Source organism: Erinaceus europaeus, chromosome 6, assembly GCF_950295315.1.
Source record: "Erinaceus europaeus chromosome 6, mEriEur2.1, whole genome shotgun sequence".
In the NCBI taxonomy this organism is placed as follows: Eukaryota; Metazoa; Chordata; class Mammalia; order Eulipotyphla; family Erinaceidae; genus Erinaceus; species Erinaceus europaeus.
In genome coordinates this window covers 52,550,725-52,578,216 of record NC_080167.1, presented here as the reverse complement: position 1 = coordinate 52,578,216, position 27,492 = coordinate 52,550,725, and the positions used below count along the sequence as shown (strand labels likewise).

The window sequence follows — 27,492 nt, the reverse complement described above, 5'->3', positions numbered from 1 at the left end:
AGAAAATGGAGATGACAACAAATGATCAGTTATCACCAGAAAGCAGTGGACTGACCCACAAATATAGACAAGTAAAAACTTTATTTGTCCACACCAGGATTCAAATACTTCACAGAAAAACAATGGTGGTGGGAGGGTGGAGTACACAGCACCTCATTTACATCACATCTTTAGGCAGCAGAGCATCTCAGGTAACCACCTGCTCAGCAATGCACCTCTTCCCCTTCTTAAAAGTTGGAGTCACCAGCCATATCCCCAGCACTAATGTGCCAATTCGGTACCATGACAGTGCCTTCCTTGCCTGCAAGTGTTTTAACATTCATCTGAAGGTCACTAAATACCCGAGGCAGGTGGGACAGAGTTAGTTTCCCACCTTCCAGCTGAGTTACAGTGGTGAAATAACAGGGAGTAATAGTGGGGTCACTTCAGCCTAGTTTTCCCCTATTTTCAGCCTGTATTTTTTCTTCCTTCCTTCAAACATCTCTAACTTTATTTTCACATTATTTTACCCACTAGATTTTCACTATACATGCTCATTTAAACTCTTGTTTAGCACTTTTCTTCAAATAAAGCACTGCTTCTGTACTTTGCTACCACTAACAGATTTATACAGTATAGGCCCACCTGTCATAAAGTATACTTTCCTGTTTTTTCTTTCCAGAAAGCCTACCTATCTACATTAGAGTTATTCAATTGTAGCTGACATGTATCCTCTCACACAAAAAACTAAAACAACTGAGAAGACACAATTCCTAAATCTATGCTCCTTTAAAGCAAGGGCTCTACGTCTGGTGTGGTACTTACAAGTTCACGAGTATCTTAAGTATCTTAATAATACTGCAGAGTGCTTCCTTAAAATTGTTATCACTATTTAAAACATTTAGCAATAGACATTTGCAACCTAAAATATTTCAACTTAAATTTCACTTTTGTCATTTGCAACACTATTTATCATAGAAATATTGCTAGACCTGGAAAGTATTATAAGTCATCTGTCAAAAATCTCTCAATTTAAAGATAGAGAAAATGAAGCAATAAAGGGATACGATTTGCCCAAAGTGACAATACTGAACTGAATCAGAACCCAGGAGTTCTGACTAGATTCCAGTGTCTTCTACTACAGCTGCCTCAATATCACTCATTCACATGAGCAGCTTGCTGCTTATCATCCACTTACAGTTCCAGGTGTGCTCCCATTGCAGTTTTAACAATTTGTTCTCCTAGTTGCACCTCCAGTATTAGGTAAATACCCAATCCTGCAAGATATATATATATATCTTCCCCCAGTCCCCTTTTATTTTCCTGAGTTTCCAGATCAAAGGAAAGCTTTTAAAATTCCTAGCTTTCTAATTGTATTTCCTGAAAGCACTAAGTGAACCACTAAAAGCTTTAAGTTAGTTTAATGATGGACAGTAATGGCTTCCCTTCTACATAAATTAGAAGTATGGATCAACACATTCTTATCTCCCAAAGGAAATATACAGATTTGGGGCAGGGAGAGGTGCTGTTATTTGTTCGAGGGCTTGCACTTAATAGAATTTATCTATTGCAGGCACCTTTATCCACATCATTGTCAGTTGTGCCTAAAGCTGTTCTCTTCCACCACTAACTGGGTATATGTCTACAACATTTGAGAAAGTGACTTTGGAAAAATCCCCTAGAAGAAAGTTTTGAAGGGCTTGTTTTCTGCAATATACTAAACAAAACGAAAGCTTACAACAAAGAATGAAATTAGCTAAAAGCTTATTTTCCAACTGATACCCAAATTATTTCCATGATGTTTAAATGACAACTTAAGATTTGAAGATTTACAATTATGTATGTAAAAGGACCCAAGTAATATGGAATGCAACACATTTACTTACAGTCAATAGTCATTCAATAGTATAAAACAGCCAGTATCTCATTATAGCAAAGATTATCAATATAAACCATAACACATAATTGTGGTCCTCTGTCAGTTCTTAAATTATATACTTATAGTGGCAGACCAAGAACTAGTAAAATGGAGATGAAGATGGTTTGACTATTAGGAATACTTACTGGTAGTTCTGTCACAGACACAGCAGTGAAAATATAAGAGGTGAAGGTGCAAAGGCACTGTGTCTATGAATTATAGAGGGATTTAATAACTAAGACCCCAAACTCCAGGTAGTGGTTAAATTAAACTAGCAAAGATTCAAGCAATGAGGTTATGTTATATAACTCTACTACTTCTTGTCAACTAATGTGCCTTACCCTATCCTGACCTCAGTCAAAGTAATATGTGTTAATAGCTTATATGTGTTGAATGCTTTTCAACTTTTAAACTCTTTCACATCTATTAGCCACTTGATCCTCACAACAACCCTGTGAGGTAGGCAGGTTAAGAGTTATTAATTCACCCCCCATTTTACAGATGAGGAAACTGGCAAAAACTGATAAAACATCCACTGTTTCATACCACTGACAAAACAGGGACTGAATAACGCTCTGTATTTGTCTAGTAGGCCACTTGGTTCACCTCTGAATGGTCTTTCAATTAGTGGAGAAACTTAGCATATATATTCCTCCCGCTGTGCATACTAATGGTTCATCCATTCTTTATTGTCTGAGGACATGGAAATGGAGTCGGTATCAGAAGACAGGTGTTGGAACTGGGCTTCTACCAGTTTAGGGAATAAGACCAGTTTGCAACCAGGTCTTAACTTTTGGTACTTGAAATTAACCTCTGGAGCAATTTTTCAAGCCCTAGCTGAAAAGCACCAGTGGCCTCTTCCACGGCCGTCGCCAAGCGTCTGACTGCAATCACAGCATCCCTGCGGAGCTCGTTGGCAGTGTCTTGCTGGGCACTGGCCTCCTCACCAATAGCAATCAGCCTGTCCAGTTTTTCTTCCTCACGCTTTGAAAGTTCACGAGCCAATCTCCTGTTTTCTGCCAACTCTGCTGCGATAGTCCTGGCCACTGATTTCCTTCTTCGCCTTGCCCACTTTGGAGGGGGCTCACCGGTCAAGGACCTATCCCCCCCAGAAACAAAAGGAACCCTGGAGGAGGAGACTGGCGTCTGTGGTGTGGAGGCCACCCCAGGAAGGTTTCGGCTGGTGCTGCTGCAGGGACTGGGCTCACCGGACACACCCAGTCTGGTCATGGGGCTGCTCTGACAGGGAGCAATTGCACCCATGAAAAGGTGGTGGGAGTTGCTGTAGCTGGGGGTCCCTTGAGAGCACCCTGAAAGACAAAGCAACAATGTTGCAAAGAGGACATTCCTGCTAAGGGAATGTTGGAGCCAGCAGCAGAGTTGAGACCATTATAAAACCACAGCAGTTCCTGGAAAGGCCTCAAACCACCAGGGATCCGGAAGATTTAATTTCTTTAATTCGAGCATCTAGGTCTGTTATACTCTTAGCTCTAAAACCTCCCCCTTGCCTTCGTGAACCCCTTTCCATATAGTTATCCAACCCACTCTGTATCTATAAACTCCTAGTTACCCATTATAAAGAATGCCCAAGTTAACTTGCTTCTAAAGAGTACTTTAAGGTTTAAAGAGATCTAATACTCAATTTTTATACTTGAGTCTAAGTTCTAACAGCTAAAGTCGTAGAGTCTTTAAAAAATGGATTTCATCATACAATTTTATTAGAAAAAAAAGAAAAGAAAAAGGTGGCTAGCACAGAAATAGGGACTATGCTGAAGACACCATCCAAACACATACTGCTGATTAGAAGCAAGTGACTCTGGGACCCCAGTCCTTCACATGCTTGGAAGTTACCTGCACCCGAGGATTCATCCCACGAGTCCTCAAGATCACTGGTTTCTTGCATCAGGCCACTGGTTCTTAGCTGACAATTCTCATTTGATTCCTTAACTGTTTTCAAGAGAGGCTGGTGATCTGCTGCCTGAGTCCTTCTGGCATTCAGAATGCTGGCTCCCTCTTCCTCTAGGGAATCTGGAGCTACTAAGTTTTGATCACAATGCTTGGACCAAACAGTATCCTCCATTAAGTTGTCTGCATCAGTCACTATCTGATTTCGGAGCAGCTGGTCCAAAGTATCATAAAATGGACAATGTGGTGGGTCCACCATACTTGTGGTATGAGCAACATAGGCCTTTAAATACAGTGCCTTCAGAACTTTGAACTTGGAGCGGCACTGACGTTCAGTGCGCCGGAAGCCTTCCTGCTGCATTCGTTTGGATACAGCCTGGTAGACATCTGCATTATGGTGGACAGTCTGGAGGCGTTGAATATATTCTGCCTCGCCTAGTATGGAAAGAAGAGTTCGTGTCTCTTGCCTGGACCACCGGATGCCTGCGCTGCTATTGGAACTGGCCATAGTGGACTGGGAAGGAGGGCTAGCTGAAGGAAGTTCCTGGACAGCAAGGTGATAACCTGAAGGTGTGGGAAGGCTCTGGGTGCTTTCAGTCTATTTTCAAGAGCCAGCTGATTCTTCCCTCTTGGGGCTAATTGCTGAGAAGCCAAGTCCAAGGACCGCATTTCTGGCTAGAAGGCCACAGGGGAATGAGAGATACAGGGAGTGTGTAAGGATAACCGTGGCAGCAAGAGAAGTGGTGCTACCTGTAAGTAGGTCACAAACAGGTGGGTTGCCAACTGAGAGTTGGGTTAGGAAGACCACTAGACCAGAGGATACAGAGAACTGCACTGATTTGGTAACAAGGGGGCAGGTTCTTCCACAAAGGTCAGAATGCTTCCAAGGCCTGGTGCAATTGCATGTCCAAAAATGTTTTCTAAGTAGACAGATTAAGGGGAGAAAAACCTGACCATAGACCAGCCTGCTCTGGTGAAGTGCTAATGGTATAGTAGTACGTCCACAGGATGCCTGTCTTTCACTAAGCATGGACTGCAGCTATGTTACTCATTTGACTGTCACCATTGCACACCTGTTAAAAAGGTAATGCTCATGGCTAGAAAAGTGAACTCAAGTTGCTCCCTCTAGTACCAAACTCTTTGCATAAGATGGCAGAAGACAACCACATCATTCTCTAACCATTGACCCCCAGAAATCATAAAATGGGGCTTCCAGGGTACAGACTATGGGCATGTTCTGTATCGTAAGTGAATCTGTCAGTCCCCTGGCTGTGATTTTGTACTATTTTGCCAGATGTTATCATAGAAAAGTGGTAAACCTGGTAACACATAGAATCTCTTCTTATTATTTCTTATATACTATGTCAAACTATAATAATCAGAAAATGAAAAATATTTATATGGATATGGAAATATACTGTTATTACCAAAAAAAAAACCCTGAATTCTCTCTAAAATACATTTTGGCTTAGTGCATAGACAACCAAGGAAAAAAACTGATACCTAGTACAGCTTTTAAAAACATCTGTATGGAATAATATCTGTATTAATAAAAGAAAAAATATTATTAATCTATAATCCCAAATCTCAAGATCAATAAAAGGTAATATATATGTTAATTCTCTACACAACAAAGTAGAAAAGAACTAACAACCTTGGTAAAGAGCAACTTCTAGGAACTTTTTTCTTCTATAGATAGGAGTAAAACCTGCCCTACCAATTTTGGCTGGAGCTTCAATGCTCAGGACTGACTTTTTCAGACAGAAATGGAGAGACAGAAGGAGAAAGGGGAAAAACACAATTTCCCACAGAGCACAAGGGGCAGGGCTCACCATACCAATCTTAAAGGGATCTGAAAGGATTAAACAAAGTAATAGCTATGACAGCACTTTGAAGATTTAAAAACACTACATCAAATACTATTACAATAGTGAAAATGAGAAGTCCTAACAACTGCGGCAATCTATAATTTGAGGAGCTAGAGTCTAGGGGAAGCACGCTTCTTTAATCTTTTAATTAAAGCTACAAAATGATTATCCTGGTTCTTACTTGACATTAATTAAACTGTTCCTCCAAAGACTAAATTTGTAAGCCAATTGGTTAGTTCCCAAAAAATATCAGAAAGACCTGAGAAAAAAAGCTGACAGATTCTATACAAATTATGATAAATTATAGTAAATTTTCACAATTCAACTATAGTGCAAAGAACACTTTAAGTTCTAACATAATATTTCAAGTCCCCCAAGTTAAATATATACATACATGCCTTGTGCACACACATGCAAAGGGTACAAATTATCACTTTTGAATGACACAAATTATCCAGACCAAGCAAATGTCAACACATATCAATATAAAGTGTCAGCAAGAAAAAAATGTCTGGTATCCTATGGTTTTGCCAATGTTTCCTTTTCATAAATAAAAAAAGAAAAAGAAAAAAATGTCTGGATAAATTCCATCCTTGAAAATATTCAGCACTAATGAAAATATGTAGTTTACTGAGATTTTTCTGAAATACTTTTTCAAAACTGGCATTCTAGATTCATTTCACTTTATGCTTAGAATGTACCAACACATTATTTTCTTTTTACCATATGTAAAAGTATTCTTTTATCCCATACCTTCTGCCAAGGATCTGCTTTACTTTCATCACTGTATTTGAAATATTTCTTATTCTACTTTGTTTTGCCGCTAGTCCAACAACCTGGAAAAAAAAATGGCACGTTACAATGCAAGCCAATTTTCACCTATCTCAAAGCACAAAAATGGAAAATTAGTACCTCTTCATTTTCTGAGTAAGCAACAACAGCTGGAGTAACTCTGTCACCTGCATCATTTGCAACCACATCTGCCCGGCCATCCTAGAGAAAAAAAATACACACAGAACTGTATTAGATTTTTTTCTTAAATGAAGCATATAGTCTTATAGCACACTCTCAAGTGTATGTGAACCAGTCTTGTCGCTATTATTCCTATTTTAAACTTGTAGCTTTGGCATACAGATGTGTGGTACAGGACAGAATGCTTGTATAGGGTCCAAGTTCCATCCTCAGCAAGGCATATATGACAGAGGGGTGCTCTGTAAAGTCTTCCCTAACCCCATAAATACATTTAAAAATAATTTCGGGAGGCCAAGAGGTCCCTGCAGAGTGGTGGTTATGGTTATAAAACTATATCCCCTGCAATTTTATACTTGTGAGAGACTATTAAGTCACTAATAAAAATGTTTTTTAATAACTTCCCGTTTTAGCTATTATTAATTTCCTAGGCTTTATCAACCTACATTCCACAAAGAACTGCCTCATTTACTTTCAATCTGCTCCACACAATCAATGGACCAAACAATATAACAAATCTTATTACAACATCTCCCTCCCTCTACAAACACATCAAGCTTCTCTCTTTCTCTTTTCTCCAAACGATGAAAGGCGACTCTTTTGTTCTTTCTTTACAAATCATCCAACTCTTAAAACGTGAAAGCATTAGGGGAGTTCTTTTTATTATTGTTTTTCTTCCTCCCCATTGATGGGAGGGAGAAGCTCTGGTTTCCAGGTCGGTAGATTTCACACCAACTCATTCACAGGCTTCGTGGGATGAACAGTCCCATTTCCAGATCGTGACCAGCACTGGCCCCCCAACATGGCTTTCCTGACAAAGGTTCAGAAACCTCCTGGGCTCCAGACGTTCTGGCCCCGCTGAGGCCTCCAGCGCCCATCCAGTCCCCCCCGCCCCCACCTCCCGGAGCCACCAAGTCCCAGGGTGCCCCCCGCCCCCGCTTTTAGTGACCGGGCCTGCACCCCAGGAGGTGTCCAGCGCCCCCACCACACCCCACCAAGGCCTCCTGCACCCCTAAGCAGAGTCCCCGACAGCCACCCCCAGGTCTACTCAGGCCCAGACGTCCCTAGGCCTGTCCACCTAGACCCCGGGACCGACCCCACCACTCCCGGAAGCTTTCTGCAGTCACCGCGTCCTCAGACCCTCCCAACACAGGGACCCCGCGCGCCTTCTGGCGTCACCGCGACCCCAGCGCGGCGGGCTTTGCCCGAAGAGCCACCGGCCTGCGCTCCAAGGCGCCTCCCCGCCCACCACCCCACGTCACCAGACGCCCGCGCTCCCCGACAAGCCCGCAGTCCAGCCCCTCTTATAGACCTTATAGACGGCCACACAAGCTGAAGTGCAGCCCAGGTGAACTCCTATGGCTGCCATGAGGACGAGATGGAAGCAGCGGCGGGAAACAGAGCAGCCCCAACGACAACAGTTCCCAGCTGCCCCGCAGCCCCGTCAGGCACCGCGGAGACTTCCCGTGCTCACAACCCCCAAGTTCCGCCCCTCTGCCGCCACCAATCAACGTGAAGGTCCCGCCTTCCTCACGAAGAGTTGGCGAAGTTAGAGTGTCTTTCTGCGCCCCGGAGTGTGCCGTAGCACGCACGGGCCAATCCGGGATTTAGCGAAGCGAATCCTTGGCTCCGCCCTCTTCTAGGCATTTTCATGACAGCCAATGAAAACTATAGGTTATTTTGCGTCTTTTGCCCCGGCAACTTCCGGCAGATCTCGCCAATCCTCTGCTGCCCAGAGAAAGCTGCGCGGCGGCGGGTGGAAGGTCGATTAGGAAACTATTAGCTGCCGGCTCGGCATGTGGTGCCCCGGCCCAGCTGCAGTGGTGGCCTTTTGCGCCGGACTTTGGCTCTCTAACCCTCGACCCCTACAGGGCCAGGTGGCCGGGGACCGGCTAGGACCCGACTGTGAAGGTGCGAAACCTGCTTGCATGGCAGTGGCACCGCGCTGCTGCCCCGCAGCCCTGGTCGGCTTTGGCTTCCCCTGGCCTTGGCTATTAATAATATTTCGCTCAGCCGTAACTGTCCCAGTTTCCTATCGCCTTTGCCCGGTCCAGTGACACCTGGAGGTCGCAAGCTGATCCGGGGATGTGATTTAGGGATCAAGTTGAAGTTGCTGGGTCTGGGTTTGCACGAGATTTTGTGTTAAATGTAACTGCCTTTTCCACTGCACTGACATTCAAAGTTGTTTGACCATCAAAGGCAAAACATGACAAGCTGTGGTCGACTTGAAATAGCTTAAATTAGGCCATAAGTAATATGGAATATTGAAATAAGTCATAAGTGGGGGTAGATAGCATAATGGTTATGCAAAGAGACTTATGCCTGAGGCTCCAAAGTCCCAGGTTCAATCCCCTGCACCACTATAAGCCAGAGCTGAGCAGTTATCTGTTTGTTTGTTTGTTTGTTTGTTTTTAACTCCTTACATTAACGACTCAGAAAAGAGACAACAAAAACAGGATTCCTTTCCTGCTCACAGAATTTTAAATTTTAGGTTGGGTTGCAGTGAGAACTTACCCACATTAGGGGACTGTTAATAAGATCAAAGAAAAGGATTGGCTATGCTAGCCCTTTTTGTCCAGAGTTCTGTTTGATGCTCTACTTAAAAAATGCTTTAACAAATGGAAATATGTATCCAAGTTATTCAACTATGCTAGTCCAAGGTTTCTGGCTGAATTTCTGGTACCACATGTACTGAACTGTTGCTCTGGCTTATCTCCCTGCCTCACATAAAACTCTACATAATAAATGAAAATAAACCTTCAAAATTGTAGAGTCATAGGGTAGGATACAATAGTTTTAGAACAAGAACTACGTTCTAGATTTGGCCGTATTACTGCTTGTGAACCTTTATCATTAGCCACTTAATTTCCCCTCAGTATATTGGGTTGTTGGAAAAGTCATGGTGCATTCTTACCTTGAAAAACAGAAAAATGGGCAGGGGTAGATAGCGTAATGGTTATGCAAAAAGACTCTTATGTCTAAGGCTTCAAAGTCCTAGGTTCAGTTCCCCACACCCCCATAAGCCAGAGCTGAGCAGTGCTCTGATAAACAGAAAATACACCATGACTTTTCTGACAATATAAGATTAAAATGCTACATTAAAAGGTTGGAAAATAGTTCACCCAGTAGAAGGACTGCCTTGCCATATACACAGCTTGAGCTGACAGCTCTGTACCACATGAGAGTGCTATAATACTGGGAGAAACTCCACTGCTGTGGGTGGTCTGTCCAGAAGCAGAGGAGGGAGAATGGATGGGAGGAAGGAATAGTAGCTTATCTTTCTAAACTGATAAAAGTCATCAAGTTACAGAATTGAATGTCCAATATATTCCTAACAGTTTAAGGAAAATATCTGACTACGGTCTAACTATATGGAAATGCAAAGCACAAAATAAAATATTTTAAATAGTTTATAATATTTTAAGATTTATTTATTTTGAGAGAGAAGGCATAGCACTACTTAGCTTTAACATATTCGATGCTTTAACATATTCGAAGCAACATCATGGCATCTCAGTCATGTAAGTTATGTAAGTCCTGTGCACTACTCCTGAACCACCTCCTCAGCCACATTTTTTTCATTTTTTAATATTTATTTATTTATTCCCTTTTGTTGCCCTTGTTGTTTTATGGTTGTAGTTATTCTTGTTGTCGTCATTGTTAGATAGAACAGAGAGAAATGGGGGGGGGGAAGACAGAGAAGAGGAGAGAGAGACACCTGCAGACCTGCTTCTCTGCTTGTGAGGGGACTCCCCTGCAGGTGGGGAGCCAGGGGCTCGAACCGGGATCCTTACGGCAGTCCTTGCGCTTTGTGCCTACATTTTTTAATAGTTAATTAAAAAAAAGAGATTTATTTAGGGTGTCGGGCGGTGGCACAATGGGTTATGCGCACATAGTACCAAGCGCAAGGACCCGTGCATGGCGAGTCGCTTCACAATCTGTGAGGCAGGTCTGCATGTGTCTTTCTCTCTCCCTCTCTATCCTCTCCTCCCCTCTCAATTTCTCTCTGTCCTATCCAATAAAACAAACAAACAAACAAAAAATGGCCACCAGGAGCAGTGGATTCATAGTGCAGGCAACAAACTAGATAACCCTGGAGGAAAAAAAAAAAACTTCTGGAGAAAGAGAATCTTAAATACAGCCAGAGAGAAAAGATGAATTACACTCATAGTTACCACTCTAGGCTAACTTTTTCAGTTAGAAAGAGGGACAGAAATAGAGATACCGTGGGTGGGTGGGGAGAATACAGGTCCATAAAAGATGATGAATGATATAGTGGGGGTTGTATTGTTAAATGGGAATCTGGGGAATGTTATGCATGTACAAACTATTGTATTTACTGTTGAATGTAAAACATTAATTCCCCAATAAAGAAATTAAAAAAAAAAAGAAAAGAAAAGAAAGTTTTACCCATGCAGGTGGGGACCCAGGGCTTGAACCTGAGTCCTTGTGCCAGAAATGTGTTGATGCCAGTCATCTATACTGACCCTGCCCACCCACCCCTGGGGCAACTCCACACCTTCTGGGTGGAGTCCACTGGCCCACATATCTAGAGGTGTGTAAATAGCTGCTCACTGTGGAGAGCTGCTGGTTTGTCCCCAGAATCAGCAGCACTTCTCCAGGACTCCCTTCTCTAACAGGCTCTGAAGAGAACCTGTCAGCTGCTCTGCACTGGAAGCCCCAAGTAAGCAGGGCCCTCTGACAATAACATGGGCTTGGGGACGGAAGAGGTTGTCTAAACCCCAACAAAGGGCTTTAATGTAGATTTTTTTTCTGCCCATGCTGTTGATTGCTAAATATAAAAGTCTGATCATGATACTGAATAAATATGTCTTTAAAGAAAAAAAAAAATAGAGATACCATAGCACTGAAGCTTCCCCCATTCCCATAGGGGCAGGGGGCTTAAACACAGGCCGATGCTGGCAAAGCAGGCACCTTTCCAAGTTTATTATCTCACCAGTTATAGGATGTAACATAAGTTCCAATTCTTCCTTAGTCTTTGTACCATCACCAAGACGAATATGATGTTTTTGTTTGTTTGTTTCTCTAAAATCAAGCCTGGGGTAGATGATGAGAACTGACTTCAATTCTAGAAGCTGTGAATGGAACTGTTAAACATAATGTTCCCAGACCACTGGTAGTTCAATAAGCCCACAAAGCTCATAGTAAACATTTAAAAAACTTTCAGCTCTTTTCCTGCAGACGGCATTACTATGTTTTCAAATACCACCTTCTCCTTCTGGGTCTTGGTAATATTTGCTTAATTGACCTGCAATTTCACTTACAAATATTTAATTAAATTTCATTACTATTGCCAAATATTTCTGTGAATATATTATGGATTTATTTGTGGTAAGATATGGGAAACTTTAAAAATGAATTAGATATTTCAGGCATAGAGGAAAATATTGTATGATATATACCTAGCATCTGAATTAAAAGTTAATAATTTGAAATAATTGCCTCCACTCCCTCTCTTTAAAAAATAGCTTGAGGGAGTCGGGCTGTAGCGCAGCGGGTTAAGCGCAGGTGGCGCAAAGCACAAGGACCGGCATAAGGATCCCGGTTCGAGCCCCGGCTCCCCACCTGCAGGGGAGTCACTTCACAGGCGGTGAAGCAGGTCTGCAGGTGCCTATCTTTCTCTCCTCCTCTCTGTCTTCCCCTCCTCTCTCCATTTCTCTCTGTCCTATCCAACAACGACGACAACAACAATAATAACTACAACAATAAAACAACAAGGGCAACAAAAGGAAATAAATAACATTAAAAAAATAATAAAATAAATAGCTTGAAATTTAACTAACTCTTCTTCTCTTATCTCTCTTTTTTCAGAAGTGGGAGACCACATTTTTTTTTATTGGTGATTTAATATTGATTTACAATATTGTAAGATAATAAGGGTATAATTCCATACAGTTCTCACCACCAGAGTTTTGTGTCTCACCCCATCCATATCCACTGAAATAGTTCTCCCAAGGTCATTGATAACAGGCAGATTCTATAACTATCTACCTATATTTACATAAATATATCCCCACCCCGGTTTTTCCAATGGTCCTGCCTTCACTTCCTTTCTAGTTCACCCCTACACATATTACTACTTCCAAGTGGCTTTCCTTTTTCCTCTTCTCTCTCAGATAAGCAAAACAGTACCTGGCTTCCTCTGGTGTTTTCTTAACTATTTCTTTTTTTTTAATTATTGTTTTTTAATTTTTTAAATATTTATTTATTCCCTTTTGTTGCCCTTGTTGTCTCTGGTGTTTTCTATATTTGCTTCCCTTACACTGATGGTATAAGAACAAGATTCCTGGTGACAAGTGCTTTGGGTCCTGGTGGAAAGGGGGTACAGAACCCTCTTTACATGCACTATCATTTACCCCTCTGGGAATATGGACCAAAAATTGGTTTTGGGGTGCAAAAGAGGCGAGTTCTGTAATTGCTTCTCTGCTGGGCCTGGGCGTTGGCATATTGATCCATACCCCCAGCCTGTTTCTATCTTTCATTATTAGGGTAGTCCTCTGGAGAGGAAACCAGTATTCTTCACTATTCTGAACATAATGTGTGCTTCTCATTTATTTTAAAGTTTTTTACTATAAATATAATGTAACTACTAATGGTCTGCATTTTGTAATCTTTTGTGCATATTCATTTCAACATCTCTTCCTTTTTTTTTTTTTTTTTTGCCTCTAGGGTTATTGCTGGGGCTCAGTGCCTACACTAGGAATCCACTTCTCCTGGAGGCCATTTTTTCCCCTTTGTTGCCCTTGTTTATTGTCATTGTTGTTGTTATTGTTGTTGTTGCTGTCGTTGTTGTTAGATAGGATAGAGAGAAATGGAGAGAGGAGGGGAAGATAGAGAAGGGGAGAGAAAGACACCTGAAGCCCTGCTTCACCACCTGTGAAGCGACTCACCTGCAGGTGGGGAGCCAGGGGCGCGAACCAGGATTCCTGCGTGGTTCCTTACACTTCATGCCATGGGCACTTAACCTACTGCGCTACCGCCCAACCCCCAAAAGCTTTATTTTATTTTTTTTAGTATTTATTTATTTATTTATTTATTTATCCCCTTTTGTTGGCCTTGTTTTATTGTTGTAGTTATTCTTGTCGTTGTTATTGATGTTGTTGTTGGCTAGGACAGAGAAATGGAGAGAGGAGGGGAAGACAGAGAAGGGGAGAGAAAGACACCTGCAGACCTGCTTCACCGCTTGTAAAGCGACTCCCCACCTCCAACCGGGATCCTTACACTTTTGCGCCCCGTGCGTTTAATCCACTGCACTACCTCCCGACTCCCAGAAAGATTTATTTTTAAAGAAAAATTCACATGAGAAAGAGAGAGAAGCAGGAGCTCCACTCTTGGTTCATATGACACTGAAAATTGAACTTGGAGAACCAGAAATGCCAGTGCTATACTGTACAAGCTGAGCTGCAGAAAGTTTTATTTTCTTTTAGGATCAGTGATGCTTTGTACTAAGAGTATTCTCATTTTAGGTGGAAAAGAGTTCCAAAGGTTGACTGACCTAATAAGCCCATGTTATTTTTAAGGTCCAGTACTAAACTTAGAGCAAAAACCTTCAAACCATTCTTATTTATAGTACGACTCCATTGGTACAATGTGTTGAATCATAAGTTCTTTTTCTACTTAGTGAGTGAGACAGAGAAGTAGGTGTGGTAGTCGTTATACTAAACATAAATACATAATTTCTTTGTTCTTTCTAGTATGTAGAGAATTCTTGAACAGATTCTACAACTACTTGATAGCCAGAAGCATCGACTTTTCCCTGGACACTATAGAAAAAGAATTGATCAGTTTCTGCTTGGATGTCAAAGGAAAAGAAAACCTCTTGGTATTGTAATTTTCTACCTTTTCATTTCCCACTTGTGTTTGAAGAAAACTGCTAATGGTTTCGTTTCTCATTTCAGTTTTAATGTTCTTCAGCTTAGATGCTTGCCTCAAGCATGTTTGTTTGTTGTAGACAGCTAGCTGAAATTGATCTTTCAATGAAATGTACTCATATGTAGTTTCATCTAGGATATAGCCAGCTTCATTTGGCCTTCGCAACAAATCAAAGACAACCAATTCCAGGTTTTCTTAAATGAAATTGAACCACTGAATCCCTAGTGGGGATTTACTATCCCAAGTTTAGCATGGATAGATCTTTCATTTCTAACTGAGACAATTATGTTTTATATCACTATTTATGTGGATTTAATGAAGCATATTTTCAGATGAGATTCGGTGTGTTCAGGGTGGCATGGCTATAGATGCATCTATATTCTCTTATAATGGATTTTGTCTGTTTCCTGGGTCTACACAAATATCTTATCTCAATATGTTTATTGATTTTTATTTATATAAAATTTTTATTTATTTATTTATTTATTTATTTTCCAGACCACTGCTCAGCTCTGGTTTATGATGGTACAGGGGATTGAACCTGGGACTTTGGAGCCTTAGGCATCAGAGTCTCTGCATAACCATTATGCTATCTTTCCCCTACCCCCTACCTTTAGGGAGAAAGTTTCACAAGAAGTGAAGCAGGGCTGTAGGTGTCTCTCTGCCTCTCTGCCTCCCCATCCCCTCTCAATTTCTCTCTATTTCTATCCAAAATAAATAAATAAAAATACATTTTAAAAAATAATCTTTGGGGACCAGCAGGTGACTCTCATGGTAGAGTACACACATTACCTTGCACAAACAAGAACCAGGGTTTGAGCCCTGGGCAACCACATGGAAGCTACTGTATGGAGAAAGCTTTACTAGTGGTGGGCCAGTGTCCTTATACCATTCGTTTCTGTCTCTCTCCCTCTCTATCTCTCTCTGTCACCCTTTATCTAGAGGGAAAAAATTAAAAAGCACCACCAGAAGTGGTAGACTCTTTCAGGAAGTGCGTTCCAGAAATAATCCTGATAGCAAAGCAAAAACAACTTCGAATTTTTATAGAGAAAAAAAAAAACCTAGGAAACATAAATAAATGTATATTGTCAGTTACTCATTATGAATTCTTAACATTTGTGTCATTAATTTTTTTGTTTTCAGTTTATTTTTTTCTTGGTTATTTAATAGTGATTTATATGATTATAATATATAAAGGGTATATTATTCACTACTCCCACCACCAACGTTTTGCGCACGTTTGCACCTTCCCTATGATAACCACCATAGCTGTTAGCTACCTTTTTTATGTTCTTTATGTCTCATCTGAGTGAAATCATTCAGTAATTGTCTTTTAGTTCCTTATTTACTAAGCACAATCACCTCCAGTTCCATCCATTTTGTCCTAAAGGACACAATATCTGTGTCTATTATTATCTGTATCTGTGTCTATTATTATCTGTATCGATATCTGTATCTATTATTTTTAATATTTATTTTTTCCCTTTTGTTGCTCTTGCTGTTTTATTGTTGTAGTTATTATTGTTATTGTTGTAGTTATTATTGTTATTGTTGGATAGGACAGAGAGAAATGGAGAGAGGAGCAGAAGACAGAGAGGGGGAGAAAAAGATAGACACCTGCAGACCTGCTTCACCGCCTGTGAAACAACTCCCCTCCAGGTGGGGAGCCCAGGCTCAAACTGCGAGCCTTGCCCTTTGTGCCACGTGTGCTTAACCCACTGCGCACATTCCATTATTTTTTAAGTCAATTAAGTCAAGTGGATTGAAAGGCACTGTAGCATGATGGAAAAGGGGCTTGTACTGGAGACCACAATGCCCTATTTTTGAGTTCACTTTCTTCTGGTTGCTAGTTGATGAGCTTCAGCTGGCTTACATGTAAAATGGGGTTAATTATAGTACTTTAGAGGACTGTTGTGAGAACTATAAATAAGTCAGTACCTCTTAAGTTCTGATATCATTTGACATGCACCCTCATTCTTTGTCTCTGAGTGTCCTATAAGTTGTGGGGCACTTCTAATTAGGAGCATCACAAGGAAGAGAGTCTAGTCATTGTCTAGTCAGCAGGGTTGAAAATTTAATAGCTGGGCCATAAAAATTAGGTCAACCTCTTTCTCACTTCTCAAAATGATCATACTATCTTCTTATGGTGTCCAGGACATTCAATTCTCTTTATTTTCATCCAGTGCTACTACCTGGGAGCCACAAAAGATGCAGCCACCAAAATCCTTGGTGAGGTCACTCGCCCGATGAGTGTGCATATGCCTGCCACCAAGATCTGTGAGAAGCTAAAGAAAATGGACAGTCAGATCTGTGAACTGAAATATGGTATGGCGGCAACGGCAGCAAAAGTGTTTTCTTTCTTTCTTTCTTTTTTTAAGAGTTTTAAATATTTATTTATTTCCTTTGTTGCCCTTGTTGTTTTCATTGTTGTTGTAGTTATTATTGTTATTGATATCGTCGTTGTTGGATAGGACATTGAGAAATGGAGAGAGGAGAGGAAGACAGAGAGGGGGAGAGAAAGATAGACACCTGCAGACCTGCTTCACCGCCTGTGAAGTGACTCCCCTGCAGGTGGGGAGCAGGGGGCTCGAACCAGGATCCTTAAGCCAGTCCTTGCGCTTTGTGTGTCACGTGCGCTTAACCCGCTGAGCTACTGCCCGACTCCTCTTTCTTTCTTTCTTTTCTCCCAATACATTCAGAGTATTGCCACATCTCTAAACCAAGAGCTATCTATATTCCCTCAAAATCAGTGTTGAAAGCAAAGACATTCTCCACTCACCAGCCAGTTGTTAGGTTACTGAGTGATGCCTGGCACCATCTGAACTTTTCTGAGGGAAATAAATGCCCAAGCATTCAGCATTAAATGGCAATGTCAACCCAAAGAGCACAGTTTACACCTGCAAAAATCACCAAGGCCTCGTGAGCTATGGATGCTAAAGGGAAATTCAGAATCTGAAGGGAGTAGACACTCCTGGTAGCTTAGGCTCTTGGTAACCTATGGGAAGGTCAAAGTCACATCTTTTCAAAGGAGTTCTATGGGCTTTGCTGTTTTAAACATGACTACATCTTTATCTTTAGATTTCTCTATTATTCTACCTGTTCGGCTTTTTCAAATTCCACAGTTAAATGACCACATTTTAGAAACTGGGTTATTCACACCGAATCAGGTTTGGCCTTATGAAATAGACTTATTAAGGATACATAAAATAAACAGTGAGAAGAAGATACCCTATTTACAATATTATCCTTGGCAAATTTCTCATAGATCTATTCTTATGCTGAGGATTTGTATCTGGACCAGCCTTAGGGGTAGGAATGATAAAAGGCTGGGGAATTCTTTCAGGCTGTCCTGAGCATTTAAAACTCCACCACTGGAGACCCATTTTCTTTTAATAGATGTTATTATTATTTAAAAAAAATTTAAAGACTTAATTTTTTTATTATCTTTATTTATTGGATAGAGACAGCCAGAAATTGAGGGGAGATAGGGAGAGAGACAGAGAGACACCTGCAGCACTGCTTCACCACTCGAAAAGCTTTCCCCCTGCAGGTGGGGACTGGGGGCTTGAACCTGGGTCCTTGTGCACTGTAACATGTGCGCTCAACCAGGTGTGCCACCACCTGGCCCCAATAGATGTTATTATTTTAGGTCACATACTCAGTGTGGTCTTGTAATCTACCTGAGTAATTTAACTCCCAAATCTAAATTATTTTCATGTTATTTTTCAACACAACTACCACAGATACATAGCTAAGTTGAAATAAATTTAATGTTGAACGATATCAAAGACAGCTTATTTCTCAATTTGCCTGGGGCAGACTCTGATTTTCAGGATAGTGATCATGGGATAGACACCTCTCCATTGGCTACTGAGTAATGAAACCCTTCCTAGACTGCCGGGATAGCCTGAGGGTACTTCTTCCCGAGCTAGTGCTCCCTGGCTTGGAGAGAACTCAACTGGAGCCGATCTAGGCTGCTGCGTGGGAGAGGGATCAGGAACTCGTGCCGCACTAACTTCTGCAGGAGATACACTCTGGAACTCTCGGAGCCGGAAAGCAATTTCCAGGTGTCTTTAATCAGAAGAGCAGCTGTTTTTATACTCTCCAAGTAGGGTGGAAACAGGATGTGATATAGAGAGGGTGGAGAGAAAAGTGACTGGTGAAAATCAGAGTGTGACAAGGAGGGGGCGGAACAGGCGAGAATCCTATCACTGAACCACCAATGCCCTGGAGTGCTTTATGTAAAAGTGATTTATGTAAATAGACCAAAGCTTTGGATCAGTAAATCCCTATATAGGCATATGGTTAAGCAGAAGCCAGGGGGAGCTGGCATACTACCCAACACTAGACAGGAAGCACCGATTTCATATAACCAACAGTCACACTAGGAACAAACCTGTGCTAATTCTTTCATTTATTACACTTATTTTGTATAACTTCTACTGAATTACAACTTGCAAGAGTTCCTACTGGGTTCTTTAGGTAACTGACAAGTTAGTTAATCAGACGCTATTGAGAAGAAACAAATGTTTTTGCAATGTTGACCACCAGAGGCCATAGGGCAGCCATGAACTTATTCTAATTTTGGTATTGACCTTATCTTTGTAGCCTCACTTACCCCTCCCCATCCACCCCATCCCTAGTTAAGCTGCATGTCAGGTTCTTTAGAGAAATTCAAGGAATTTAATGACACTTGCAAAGAAGTAACCCACACACACATGCACACACTACAATTGATCTCAAATAGTTTAAAGCTGTTCTTCTGATATTACTGTTGGTAGGAACATGAAGATTGGATTGAGGCCTTTGAACAGTGGGGTATTAATAACTTGGGATATAAAATCTTCTGCTTATAAAGGCATTATGTTAAGTCAACCATGAAATTAATAAGCAAGGTTAAGTGTGGAGTTGGATTGTTTTCAAGTAGGAAGATGTCATTTGTTTTTCCACCTGAAAGAATGGATTTTGTTTGCAGTTTCATTTGTTTGTTGGTTTAAAGATGGAATCATTATAAACATGTAAGGGTTCTTTGGAATTCTGAGTTTAGCTGAACTTTCAAGTAAACAAGGCTTAAAATCCAGCTTTAATTTACTTTTCCACCTTAAGTGAGATAGATAGGTATATAACATTGTGTAAGTTTAAGATGTATGCTTTGATACACTTACATATTGCAAAATGATTAGACATTTTTACATTATTGTTAGCTAACACATCATATCACATGATAATAGTTTCTTTGTGGTGAGAACTTTTAAGATTTACACTCCTAGTAACTTATAAGTATATAATACAGTATTGTAAACCATAACCATCATTCTATATATGAGAATCTCAGAATTTATTTGTCTTTCAACTGGAAGTTTGTACCCTTTGACCAATACCTCTCATCTCCCATTTGTCCTTGGTAATCATCATTCTTTGTTTCTATGAGTTTGCTTTTTTTTTTTTTTAATTCAGTGTATAAGTGAGATCCTGCTATCGTCTTTGTGTCTGACTTGTTTCGCTTAGCATAGTGTTTTTGAGGCCCATTCATATTGTTGTGAATGGCAGGATATCTGCCTTTTGTATGGTTGTATTAATATCCTGCTGTATGTATCATATATATTTTACATCATCTTTATCTATTCATTTGTTCACAGGCAGTTTGTTAGCATGTCTTGGCTACTGTAAAATAATACTGCAGTGAACATAGGGGTTCAGATAACACTTTAATACTTTATTTTCATTTCCTTTATACATATTACCATTAGTGATATTGCTAGATAGTATGGTAATTTTATTTTTAATTTTTCCCTTTTTAATTTTTATTGTCACCAGAGTTATTGCTGAGGCTCAGTGCCTGCACAACAAATCCACCATTCCTGGCAATTATTATTTTTCCTTTTTTTCCTTCTTTTTCTTGGTAGAGACAGAGGGAAATTGAGAGGGTAGAGGGAGATAGTGAGGGAAAGAGAAAGAGATAGCTACAGCACTGCTTCACTGCTCATGTAGCTTTATCCCTGCAGATGGGGACTGAAGGTTTGAAACCACATTTTTGAACATGGTAACATGTATGTTCTACCAGGTGTACTACTGCCTAGTCCCTTATTTTTAATTTTTGAGGAACCTTGGTACAGTTTTCCATAATGACTGTACAAGTTTACATTCCCACTACAGTGCAAGGATTCCCTTTTCCACATTATTACATCACTGCCAATACTTCTTTTTTAAATTTTTTATTTATAAAAAGGAAATATTACAAAACCATAGTATAAGAAGGGTACAATTCCACACAGTTTCCACCACCAGAAATCTGTATCCCATCCCCTGATAGCTTTTCTATTCTTTATCCCTCTGGGAGTATGGACCCAAGGTCAGAAAGTGGAAGGTCTGGCTTCTGTAATTGCTTCCCCACTGAACATAGGCATTGGCAGGTCGATCCATACTCCCAGCCTGTCTCTCTCTCTCTCCCTAGTGGGGCAGGGCTCTGGGGAAGTGGGGCTCCAGGACACATTGGTGGGGTTGTCTGTCCAGGCAAGTCTGGTTGGCATTATGTTAGCATCTGGAATCTGGTGGCTGAAAAAAGAGTTAACATATAAAGACAAACAAATTGTTGACTAATCATGAACCTAAAGGCTGGAATATTGCAGATGAAGATTTGGGGTCTACGTTTTGAAGACAGCTAGTAGGCCTATTTTAGTTATATTCCAAAGGGCCCATGACTATACTAGTTTTTTTCCCCGAGCCTCACATGTGATATGCAGGTGGACCCAAGTTATTGTCTGGGGAGATGAATGGCTGGAAAAAGGAATAGAAAGATGGATCAGGGAAGAGAGTAGCTCCTCTTGGATTTTTGATGGTAGTCATTCTAGCAGATGTAAGGTGAGTTTTCCTTGAAAATTAATTATGTTATCCTCTAGTAAAGAAATTTAAAAAAAAAAGAAAATTAGTTATGTTGAGTACCTTCCATGTATCTGTTGACCATCCTCTATCTTCTTTGCAAAAATATATATTCTATTCCTCTGATTTTTTTTCCCCCCAAGGGTTATTGCTGAAGTTTGGTTCTTGCATGACTCCACTGCTTCTAGTAGCCATTAAAAATATATATATATTTTTTACATATGCTATCTACCCACCACCCCCTTTGTTATTTTTTGAGTCTTTTATTTTTATCTTTATCAGAGCACTGTTCAGTTTGGGTTTTATGGGGATTGAACCTTGGACCTGAGAGCCTGATGGACTCTTGTCCCCCAGAATGCGTGAACACACACACACACACACACACACACGTCTTCTCACATATACAATCCTGCTACTGCGTTGCTAATTTTTTCTTTTTTTTTTAAATAATTTATTTCTTTATTGGGGAATTAATGTTTTACATTCAACAGTAAATACAATAGTTTGTACATGCATAACATTCCCCAGATTCCCATTTAACAATACAACCCCCACTATGTCATTCATCATCTTTCATGGACCTGTATTCTCCCCAGCCACCCACCCACCCCAGAGTCTTTTACTTTGGTGTAATACTCCAATTCCATTTCAGGTTCGACTTTTTTTAATAGAGGGAGAAAATGAGAGAAGGAAAGACATCAGGGGTACTTTTCTACCACTCATAAAGCTTACCCCTCTGCAGGGCTTGAACCCAGGGTTTTTTGCTTGGTAATGTGTGAGCTTTATCTAGTCTTCCACTGCCCAGCACTCACCCTTTGTGCATTTTTTTTTTTCTTTTCCTCCAGGGTTATTGCTGGGCTCGGTGCCTGCACCATGAATCCACCGCTCCTGGAGGCCATTTTTTCCCCCTTTTGTTTCCCTTGTTGTTGTAGCCTCGTTGTGGTTATTATTATTATTTTTGTTGTTGTTGATGTTGTTCGTTGTTGGATAGGACAGAGAGAAATGGAGAGAGGAGGGGAAGACAGAGAGGGGGAGAGAAAGATAGACACCTGCAGACCTGCTTCACCGCCTGTGAAGCGACTCCCCTGCAGGTGGGGAGACGGGGGCTCGAACTGGGATCCTTACGCTGGTCCTTGCGCTTTGCGCCACATGCGCTTAACCCACTGCGCCACCGCCCGACCCCCGTGCATTTTTTTTTTTTTTATCAGAATTTTGGTTTTTGTTAATGAGATTTGTAAGTTTTTCCCCCAGAGCACTGCTCAGCTGATGGTAGTGTATGAGATTGAACCTGGAACCCTGGAGCCTCAGGCATGAGAGTCTTTTTGCATAACTATTATGCTGTCTCCCCCACCCTCAATATGCTGTTTCTCCCACCCATGAATTCTTTATATGATTTGGGTATTAACCTATTATCAGATACATGGCTTGTATGTATTTTTCCTATTCTATATATACTTTTAATTTTTGTTGTTGTTGATTGCTTCTTTCACTGTACAGAAGCTTTTTAGTTTAATACTGATTTTTAGTTTCATATACAAATCCCCACGTTTTTACTCATTACATGTGGTTTTTGGGATCATATTTAGAAAGCTGTTATCTAGATCAATGTCAAGTAACCATTCCCTGTGTTTCCTTCTAAGAGTTCAGGCCATAAGTTCAACTCTGTCATCCATTTCAGGTTAATTTTTTGTGAGTGTGGTCCAGTTCCCATTTAATTATTCAGTTTCCCCAGAATCACTTATTGAAAATACTCTTTTTTGCTCAATATGAATTCTTGATTCCCCAGCCCTTGTTAAATATTAGTTGGTTGTTTATGAGAGTTTATTTACGACCTCTCCATTCTGTTCCATTGGTTTATGTGTCCATGCCTATACCCTGTTGTTTTGATTTCTCTAGTATTGTAGTATAGTTTGAAATCAGCATATGCTTTCAGCTTTTTGTTTTTAGATTTTACTAATTTATTCATGAGAAATAATAGGAGAAAGAGAAAGAACCAGACATCATTCTGGTACATGTGTTGCTGGAATTGAACTCAGAACCTCATGCTTGAGAGTCTACAATGCCTTATCCACTGCGCCACCTCCTGGACCACTCAGCTTTGTTTTCCTTATCAGGATTATTTTGATTTTTTTTTTGGGGGGGTCTTTCATGGTTCCATTTACCTTTAGGGTTGCTTTTTCTCTTTCAGTGGAAAATGTCATTTGAGTTTTGATAGATATTGCATTGAATCAATAAATAAAAACCATTGCAAAGCTATAAGCTAATTGGATACTTTTAAAATATATTATTATTATTATTATTATTATTTTGCCTCCAGGGTTATTGCCGGGGTTCGGTGCCTGCACCATGAATCCACTGCTCCTGGAGACCATCTTTTCCCCTTTTGTTGCCCTTGTTGTTTTATCATTGTTGTGATTATTACTGTTGTTGTTGTTGTTGCTGTCGTTGGATGGGACAGAGAGAAATCGAGGGAGGAGGGGAGACAGAGAGGGGGAGAGAAAGATAGACACCTGCAAACCTGCTTCACCGCCTGTGAAGCGACTCCCCTGCAGGTGGGGAGCTGGGGGCTTGAACAGGGATGCTTACGCTGGTCTTTGTGCTTCGCGCCACGTGCCCTTAACCCGCTGCACTACCGCCCGACTCCCTATTTTATTATTATTTTTTAAATTCAAAGCTCTTCATTACTTTGGATCCCAGAGAGGTCAACACAGATAAATAAAACCATTACCTTTCTTTAAAAAAATTTTTTTATATTTATTTTCCCTTTTGTTGCCCTTTTTTTTTCTATTGTTGTGGTAGTTATTGTTGTTGTTATTGATGTCGTTGTTGTTAGATAGAACAGAGAGAAATGGAGAGAGATGGGGAAGACAGAGAGAGGGAGAGAAAGATAGACATCTGCAGACCTGCTTCACCGCCTGTGAAACGCCTGTGAAACACAGGTGAGAAGCCGGGGGCTCAAACCGGGATCCTTCCGCCGGTCCTTACACTACGTGCCACCTGTGCTTAACCCATTGCGCTACACCTAACTCCCCAACCATTACCTTTCTAAGTGTTTCCTTGACCTTGCAGAAGATTAGAAGGTATATGCTTTTTCATCTTTGGTCTTTTAGAAAAAACACTGGACTTGGCATCCATGGACCTGCTGAAGATGCGAGTGGCAGAGCTGAAACAGATCCTGGTCATCTGGGGAGAAGACTGTAGGGCCTGTGCAGAGAAGGCTGACTATGTGAATCTGATCAAGAAACTTGCCCCCAAGTATGCAGCGACACACCCTCAAACAGAACTCTGACCCTCTGATCCTGGACACACTGTTGACTGTAATTAGAGACAAAATGACTCTAGGATGAACACTTTAGTTAAGGGTAACCAGGAACTGCATGGTATGTTGATGGTCCACACTTCCTGACTGGAGATTACTCCTCAGAATGAGTTACTTGGATTTCTAAGTTAAACTTTATCAATGTTTCACGTTTGCAGTGCCCTCATACATATAAGTGCCTTTTTCATAAAGTTGTAAAGACTATTTAAGTTAACATTACCTAGCTCCTAAAACTGGGAGAAGTCAGCCACTGAAAAATCACTGGAGGAAATTGAATCTAAAAGAAAAAGTTCTCAGAGACCCCTTCGTATGCATGGCTAATTTTTAATTTTTAAATAGGAAAGCTATTTAATAGATAATTAAAAATATCATTTTATTCTGAATTTAGAACAGTTAATGTAATTTTAGTAAAGTAGGAGAATAAAGATGCACAATAAAGAAAAGTCATATCTAACTAACAACTAGAAAGAACTCCATCTAGTTCTTTTCTATGTGATGTCTGCACTCATTTTTAATTATATATATTGGACTAGCACAAAAGAAAAAAATTGACTATCTTCCAACTTAGACCCCACAGTAACATGGCATAAGCAAAATTTTAATTAATTAATTAATTAATTAATTAATTATTTCTTTGCCTCCAGGGTTATGGCTGGGGCTCAGTGCCAGCAGTACGAATCCTCTGTTCCTGGAGGCTATTTTTTCCCTTTTGTTGCCTTTGTTGTTTATTATTATTGTTATTGCTGTCATTGTTGTTGGATAGGACAGAGAGAAATGGAGAGAGGAGGGGAAGACAGAGAGGGGGAGAGACAGATAGACACCTGCAGACCTGCTTCACCATTTGTGAAGCGACCTCCCTGCAGGTGGGGAGCCGGGGGCTCCCAACGAGGATCCTTTAGCAGGTCCTTGCGCTTTGCACCATTTGTGCTTAATCTGCTGCACTACTGCCCAGGCAACCCTTTTTTAATTTTTTATAAAGGTCTACATTGCCAAGTTTAAATCACTTGTAGCTTTCTCTAGTGTCAGAAATGAAAGGCAGGAGGAATTCTGATTAGTTGTGATCTGTTTCATTTATAAAGAAGAACTATCTTAACCTATTTAAAGAGAATAGGGAGCTGGGCAGTGGCAAACCCGGTTAAGCACTCATAGTACTATGCACAAGGACCCTGGTTCAAGCACCCCACTCCCCATCAGCAGTGGGGACACTTCACAAGCTGTGAAGCAGGTCTGCAGGTGTCTTTCTCTCTACCTCCCTCTTTTTAATTTTTTAACTTTTTGTATTATCTTTATTTGCTGGCTAGAGACAGCCAGAAATCGAGAGGGAAGGGGCTGATAGAGAGGGAGAAAGACAGACACCTACAACACTACTTCACCACTTGCAAAGCTTTCCTCCTGGAGGTGGGGACTGGAGGCTTGAACCTGGTTCCTTGCACATTTTAACATGCTCAACATTTTATGCTCAACCAAGTGCACCACCACCCAGAACCCCACTCTCTCTTGCCCACCCTCCCTCAATTTCTCTCTGTCCTATAGAATAAAATAGAAAAAAAAACACCCAGAAACTATCAGATACTTAGAGGAAAATATTGGCAGAACTCTTTTCCGCATACATTTTAAAGACATCTTCAATGAAATGAATCCAATTACAAAGAAGACTAAGGCAAGTATAAACCTATGGGACTACATCAAATTAAAAAGCTTCTTCACAGCAAAAGAAACCACTACCCAAACCAAGAGACCCTTCACAGAATGGGAGAAGATCTTTACATGCCATACATCAGACAAGAGTTTAATAACCAACATATATAAAGAGCTTGCCAAAATCAACAATAAGACAACAAATAACCCCATCCACAAATGGGGGGAGGACATGGACAGAATATTCACCACAGAAGAGATCCAAAAAGCTGAGAAACACATGAAAAAATGCTCCAAGTCTCTGACTGTCAGAGAAATGCAAATCAAGACAACAATGAGATACCACTTCACTCCTGTGAGAATGTCATACATCAGAAAAGGTAACAGCAGCAAATGCTGGAGAGGGTGTGGGGTCAAAGGAACCCTCCTACACTGCTGGTAGGAATGTCAATTGGTCCTACCTCTGTGGAGAACAGTCTGGAGAACTCTCAGAAGGCTAGAAATGGACCTACTCTATGATCCTGCAATTCCTCTCCTGGGGCTATATCCTAAGGAACCCAACATATCCATGCAAAAAGATCTGTGTACACATATGTTCTTAGCAGCACAATTTGTAGTAGCCAAAAACTGGAAGCAACCCAGGTGTCCAACCACAGATGAGTGGCTGAGCCAGTGTGGTATATATACACAATGGAATACTACTTAGCTGTTAAAAATGGTGACTTCACCGTTTTCAGCTGATCTTGGATGGACCTTGAAAAATTCATGTTGAGTGAAATAAGTCAGAAACAGAAGGATGAATATGGGATGATCTCACTCTCAGGCAGAAGTTGAAAAACAAGATCAGAAAGAAAACACAAGTAGAACCTGAAATGTAATTGGCATATCGCACCAAAGTAAAAGACTCTGGGGTGGGGGTGGGTGGGTGGGGAGAAGAAGGTCCAAGAAGGATTCAGAGGACCTAGTGGGGGTTGTATTGTTATATGGGAAACTGGGGAATGTTATGCACATACAAACTATTGTATTTACTGTTGAATGTAAAACATTAATTCCCCAATAAAGAAATTTAAAAAAAATAGAAAAAAAAAAGAAGAAGAAAGGCCACTAGGAGTGGTGGATTCATA

General features: G+C 40.7%; 3 protein-coding genes across 4 annotated transcripts in view; 1 reads left to right on the top strand and 2 right to left on the bottom strand.

The window, feature by feature from the left end:
• Positions 1-8,119, bottom strand: part of HSPA14 (heat shock protein family A (Hsp70) member 14) — a 37,531-nt gene extending 29,412 nt beyond the window's left edge. Inside the window, exons 1-3 of one of the 2 annotated variants that reach the window (XM_060192208.1) lie at positions 7,952-8,119; positions 6,583-6,663; positions 6,424-6,506 (exon numbers count right to left, since the gene is read on the bottom strand). In XM_060192208.1, coding sequence (XP_060048191.1) covers positions 6,424-6,506; positions 6,583-6,663; positions 7,952-8,008 — 221 coding nt within the window. In that variant the 5' untranslated portion in view covers positions 8,009-8,119. The remainder of the gene's footprint in view (positions 1-6,423; positions 6,507-6,582; positions 6,664-7,951) is intronic. The other variant, XM_007532073.3, reaches the window with a different exon arrangement.
• Positions 63-4,447, bottom strand: MSANTD7 (Myb/SANT DNA binding domain containing 7). Its single transcript, XM_016192116.2, has 2 exons — positions 3,749-4,447; positions 63-3,207 (listed from the first exon to the last, which is right to left on the bottom strand). The coding sequence occupies exons 1-2, from the start codon at positions 4,308-4,310 to the stop codon at positions 2,684-2,686; spliced, it is 1,086 nt and encodes a 361-aa protein (XP_016047602.1). The 5' UTR covers positions 4,311-4,447; the 3' UTR covers positions 63-2,683.
• A 218-nt stretch (positions 8,120-8,337) lies between the features above and the next one.
• On the top strand, positions 8,338-26,665 carry LOC103121547 (cerebral dopamine neurotrophic factor). The gene is made up of 4 exons (XM_007532071.3): positions 8,338-8,550; positions 14,355-14,482; positions 16,716-16,857; positions 24,522-26,665. Exons 1-4 carry the CDS (start codon positions 8,436-8,438, stop codon positions 24,698-24,700), a joined length of 564 nt encoding a protein of 187 aa, XP_007532133.1. The 5' UTR covers positions 8,338-8,435; the 3' UTR covers positions 24,701-26,665.
• Positions 26,666-27,492: the final 827 nt, after the last annotated feature.